The sequence below is a fragment of the Mirounga leonina genome, unplaced genomic scaffold, assembly GCF_011800145.1.
Source record: "Mirounga leonina isolate KUSES-001 unplaced genomic scaffold, KU_Mleo_1.0 Mir_165, whole genome shotgun sequence".
NCBI classification, from domain to species: domain Eukaryota; kingdom Metazoa; phylum Chordata; class Mammalia; order Carnivora; family Phocidae; genus Mirounga; species Mirounga leonina.
The window spans coordinates 82,310,447-82,315,842 of NW_023270415.1; the positions used below are offsets into that span (position 1 = coordinate 82,310,447).

Below are 5,396 nucleotides of genomic sequence, written 5' to 3' on the forward strand. Positions count from 1 at the left end.
GGGGGGGGGGGGGGGGGGGGGGGGGGGGGGGGGGGGGGGAGGGGGGAAGGGCTAGTGGGGAAGGGCAGGAGGCAAAGGGGGGGAAGGGCGGGGGGGGAAGGGGGGGAGGACCAGGGAGGAAGGGGGGGAAGGGCGGGGAGGGAAGGGGCAGGGGGAAGGGCCGGGGCGGGGGAGGACCAGGGGGGAAGAGGGGTAAGGGCGGGGAGGGGGAAGGGTGAGGGGGGAGGACCAGGGGGGAAGGGGGGAAGGGCAGGGGGGGAGGGCTAGTGGGGAAGGGCTGCAGGGGCGGCTGCTGGCGTAGCAGCCAAGGCAGCGATCGGCCTCACCACTCTCTGAGAGCTCCACATCGCTGGCCTCTGGAGTGTCCCCACCCCCCTCCTTCTCTTCCTCATCGTCCTCCTCCTGGTCTCTGGGCACACTCAGCTCCTGCAGTCGGGCCGCGGTGTCAGGAGCCTCCTGGGGCTGCAGCCTTAGTTGCACGGTGTGGAGGTGCTGTAAGACCTGCCTCTGAGGAGCAGGGGAACCCCGGCTCAGGGCCCCAGGGCCAGCAGACCCCCGAGTGGGGGAAGTTGGGGGTGGGCAGCGAGGACAGGAGGACTGCAGGGAATCGCCGCATGGGCTTTCGTACCTGCAGCTGGGGCCGCTGGGCCTGCTGGGCACAGCTGAGAGCCTTCTGGAAGCAGGGGGCCAGAAGCTCGTAGCCGTCACCGGCCTCCTCTCGGGACAGGGCGATGTTTAACCAGGTCTTGGCCTCCTGCAGCAAGAGGAGGAAGGATGAGCGTTGTGGCGACCGCCCACCCCACTGAACTGGCCCCAGCCAGGGCCAGGTCCCCACTGTCGCCCACGTGGAACAGCCCTGCAAAGAGGATGCTTGTCCGTGCCCACCACTCGAGGGTGGCCGTCCTGAGGCAGAGCTGCGGGGACCTCCTTAGAGCCCCTCTGCACCCTGGGTAGGGCTGGGCACCATCACTGCTCACCTCCAGAGCGTCGCCACCACGCAGCCTCAGCTCCTGTTCATAGTGGGACACAGCCCGGCGGTGGTCCTTCATGTCTCCCCAGGTGGTGGCCAGGGACACGTGGATGACGGCCAGCTCGGGCCCTGGCCGGCCCAGCAGCTCTGCGAAATGCAGCTGTGGAGGCACACAGCGAGGCCAGCGCTGCCTTGCACCTTTGCCAGCCAGGGTGTCCCCGCCCCTTTCCTCCCACCTTGGCAGGGGACGCACACCTGCTTCTGGTAGGCCTCGGCCGCCTTGGGGAAGTCGCCTGCCTTGGAGAACAGGTCCCCCAGCTGCTCACAGATGCCCATGGCAACCTGAGGGTCACTGCCCTCGGACTTCTGCAGCTCCTGCTGCAGCCGGACCACGGCCAGCACTGCAGACAAGGGCCTCACGTGAAGGCAGGCACAGCGCACTTCCAACCTGACTGCCCCTTAGGTGGGCCAGCCACCCTCTCCACGCCCCGCTTGTCCCTTGGTAAGAGGGGTTAGTAAGAAAATGCACCCCACAGGGTCGTGAGATCAGGAAAACGAATAAATGACAACTGAAAGCAGCGCCTGGCCTGCAAGGGAAGCTACATCTGGCGCCCCCTCTCCCACCCTCTTATGCAAGGCTGTTGTCTCCACTTTGCCAATGAAGATCCTGCTCACGTATAAATGCCCAGCTGGGCTCCTGACCACCTCGTGCCCCTCTGACACACTGTGCTGAAGCCTCACAGAAAAGTGGGGCTCACTTTCCAACAAGAAGGGGGGGCAGGAAAAGGCTCCACACTGATGCTGCCACCTCCCCACCCCTTCTGGGGGACTTTGGCCCCTCAGGTCCCCAGACTCACCGTATTTGAGGGTCCGGCAGACTGCCGCCTTCTGCAAAGGCTTCTGGAAGCCCAGCCGGTAGGCTTTCTTCAGGGCTCTTTTGGCAGCCAAAAAATCGCCCAGGTCTTGGAGGATCTGGGGGGGAAGGGAAGGTGAGATCTGCAGACTCCGCAGAGCCCGAGCCCCTCAGGGGATTAAGCCCAGAGCTGTGAGGGTGGGCACCTGTGAGATGAGCACGCAGCACTCGCTCTCCATCAGCTCCTTCCTCAGGAGGCGTGCACACTCTCGGGCCCCCTCCAGGCAGCGCATGGCTTGGGAGTGCTGCCCTCGGCGCCAGTGGATGGCACCCAGGTTGTAGCGGGCACGGAACAGGTCCTCGTAGAGGTGGTTCTGCCTGCGGGTGGTGACAGGTGCTCAGAGTGCCCCTGGGGTAGCACAGAGAGCACTGGAAGTGCTGACATGCAGCTGCTCCTTCCCCAACACCGACGTGCTCTAGCCCTGCAGGGGCGCCTCGCTGGAGGAGACTGACTGGGTGGGGGAGGGCAGATGGGTAGTGCACTCTCACGAGGCCCCTTCCTCTGGGGACGGAGGCCTTACTCGGCCAGGAAGATGCTCTTCCGGAAGTAGTCGTTGCATGGCGCCACCTGCCGCAGGCTTTCGAAAGTGAGGCCCAGGTTGAGGTAGAGTCTGGTCCTCATCTCGCTCAGTTCTCGCCGGGCCAATGTCCCTAGAAGATGGCCCCCCCACATCAGTGGCCTGGGGGGCATCACGCCCACTTGGGGTATCCAGCTCTGGGTCTGTGCAGCCTCTCCCCAACCTGTCTTACACTGCGGGGGCCCAGGGGTCCTGCTGTAGACAGAGCACAAACGGACACAGAGCAGACAACGCCCAGACCTGAGGTTGTGAGGAGCACGGGCCACGCATCTCCTCACGGGAGGCTTTATGGACAGATTTCAGCCTTATAAAGGGAGGGCCCAGACCAGTGGAACCTGCCGTGCACACCGGGCAGGCTGTGGGGCTACAGCCTCCTTGGCCAGCAGGTCTGGAACCAGAGGCTGGGGAAGGCAGGCCTCCACGACCACTCACCCTGCAGCTTCTCGTCCACAATAGCCAAGCTCTTCTCAAAGGCAGTCTGCGCCTGCAGCAAGCTGTCCTGCGACTGGCAGTGGTCATAGATGTCCAGGTAGGTGCGGCCAAGGGTGGCCCAGGCCCTCTGCACCTCAGTGTGATTGGACAGAGAATGGGCCTGCTCCAAGTAGCAATGCTGGTGCTAGGGCGCAAAGGAATGGCCACTGTGAGCCAACCTCCCCCACCGCAAGCCAATCTCTTACGTACCCCAACTCCAGGAGGTCCCTACCTTTGCCCAGGAGAGTCCCCTACTCCCCCAAGTCCCCACAGAGCAGGCCAAAGCCAGGCTGCACATGTCCCATCTCTTCCATGCCAAGGGCCGCCTGTGGGGATGGTGGTGCCCCACTCCAACCCACCAACATCATCATGAGAAAGAGACGAGTGGGAGATAGCTGGGCTGCTGCAGCCCCACTAGCCAGGGCCAGAGCAGGCCCTCTGTGGACAGTGGGCCCAACTCCCCAGCTGGCCCACAAACACAGCCCAAGTGTTGTGTTCACTAATGGTTGCTGGGCCCAGGCCCCTAGGACAGGCTATGATGTGCCTACCCAAGGACCAGACTACAATCCCCCGTCACAGGGCTGTCTGAAGAAGAGGCCATGTCCAGGCGTGTCCTCCTTTAGCCAGAGGTCAGACACTGAAGACTGGGCTTCCCTCCTCAAAAAGGGACCAGCAGGGGCGCCTGGGTGGCTCAGTTAGTTAAGCGACTGCCTTTGGCTCGGGTCATGATCCCAGAGTCCTGGGATCGAGTCCCGCATCGGGCTCCCGGCTCGCGGGGAGCCTGCTTCTCCCTCTGACCCTATCCCCTCTCACGCTGTTTCTCTCTCTCTCTGTCAAATAAACAAACAAACAAAATCTTAAAAAAAAAAAGAAAGAAAGAAAAAGGGACCGGCAGGAGGCGTGGGCCCTGCAGGGCTGGATGTGGTTACACGGGCGCTGGGGGTGGGGGTGGGCTCCGCCCACCTTCAGGGCGGCCGAGTAATCCTCCAGCTCAGCCAGTCGCTCTCCGATCTTGCGGTGGGCCACGGCACAGCCCAGGGGGTCGTCGACGCTCTCCAGCAGCTGGAGCTCATGCTGGTGCTCTCGCAGGGCCTCTGCGTAGCGACCTGGCCGGGCGGGCACGGCAGGCCTCAGCCCGGGCCGGGCAGGCAGCCGGGGGCTGCGCGGGCGAGCGCGGCTGTGCGCGGCCCTGGGCGGCTCGCTCAGCAAGGTTCCCGCCCCCTCCGCCGGTCCCCGTCCCTCCGCCCCCGAGTGCCCCCCGACCTCCAACACCCCAGCTCTCCCGGCCCTGGACCGCAGCCTGGACCAGGCGCGGGGCACGCACCATGGCTGGCCAGGAGCTCCCCCAGCTGGTGGCAGAGGACCGCCTCGTCGCGCAGCTGCCCGCTCCTCTGGGCCTTGGCCTTGGCCTTGCTCAGCTCTGCAGAGAGAGAGAGACGAAGCCGGAGGCTGAGCCCCTTCGCTCGGGCGGGCCAAACCCGCTCCCGGTCCCGCACGCGGCCGGGACACTCACGGCGAAGCTCGCGCTCCACGTTCATGCTCAAGCAGCCGCGCGCGGGGATCCGGACTTCCCGCGCTCCCGCCGCGGCCCCGCCCAGGCCCGCCCCTGCCGGGCGGAGCATCCCGGGACGTGTAGTCCAGCTGCCCGGAGCATCCTGGGAGCTGTAGTCCGGGTGGCGTTCAGTGGGGAAGGGCGGCGAGAGAGCGACGGGAGGGCCCGCACCTCCCCAGACTCCTGGGGCCGCGTGGGAGTTGAGCCCCACCCCACGCTCCTCCCCGGCCCCGCAGCCGCCTTTGGGGTGGGGTCTCCTGGGCTTGTGCCCGCGTGCTGCCGCTAACCTCACACACACGCCCCCCCCCACACACGCAAAACCTACCTACACCTGCGACTTTACCTGGGGGACGCACCGCCTCCGTATAAAAGGAGATGAACTCTTGAGTACTTGGCTGGGTGCACGGAATCAAATACGCCCCTTTCCACAGAGCTGTGGAACAACCGCGAATGCAGCCACAGAGCCGTCACGCTCGCGGACACAAATCCGCAGTGCTTGGCGCGGGAGAAGGGGGTGGACGTGTTTTCCAAACCGAACAGAGCAAGGTACTTCTTCCTCACCTTGTGGGCTTGGTGCACCCAGGCCGCAGACCTCTACGTGCCTGTCGTGTCTCCCACGGCTTCGAGAACCAAACACCTGCCATGCCTTGGAGATTTCAGTCCCCACTGGGTGCCAAGGCTGGTGTCCAAAGGCCCCAGAGGAGGGCCGGGAAGGGTGGGATGGTGGATGCATTTATTTTCTGTGGAAATCGAAACAGACCCAATAGGGTAGAAACCCTGAGGCAGTGCATGGACCGTAAGGCCTGTGGTGGAGGGAATGACGTAGAGGGTAGATGGGTCTCTGGGTCCAGGGAAGACTGCCCAGGGCCAGTGACCAGGCTTCAGGGATGGGGGCAAAGCCAAGCCTGAGGA

The 5,396-nt window shown here is 64.7% G+C and overlaps 1 protein-coding gene across 1 annotated transcript in view; it reads right to left on the minus strand.

The window, feature by feature from the left end:
• Positions 1 to 4,507, minus strand: part of TONSL (tonsoku like, DNA repair protein) — a 13,109-nt gene extending 8,602 nt beyond the window's left edge. The window contains 11 exon segments of the mRNA XM_035012179.1: positions 327 to 507; positions 629 to 754; positions 978 to 1,130; positions 1,226 to 1,371; positions 1,828 to 1,942; positions 2,030 to 2,201; positions 2,405 to 2,534; positions 2,894 to 3,077; positions 3,896 to 4,038; positions 4,257 to 4,352; positions 4,446 to 4,507. Coding sequence (XP_034868070.1) covers positions 327 to 507; positions 629 to 754; positions 978 to 1,130; positions 1,226 to 1,371; positions 1,828 to 1,942; positions 2,030 to 2,201; positions 2,405 to 2,534; positions 2,894 to 3,077; positions 3,896 to 4,038; positions 4,257 to 4,352; positions 4,446 to 4,470 — 1,471 coding nt within the window. The 5' untranslated portion in view covers positions 4,471 to 4,507.
• Positions 4,508 to 5,396: the final 889 nt, after the last annotated feature.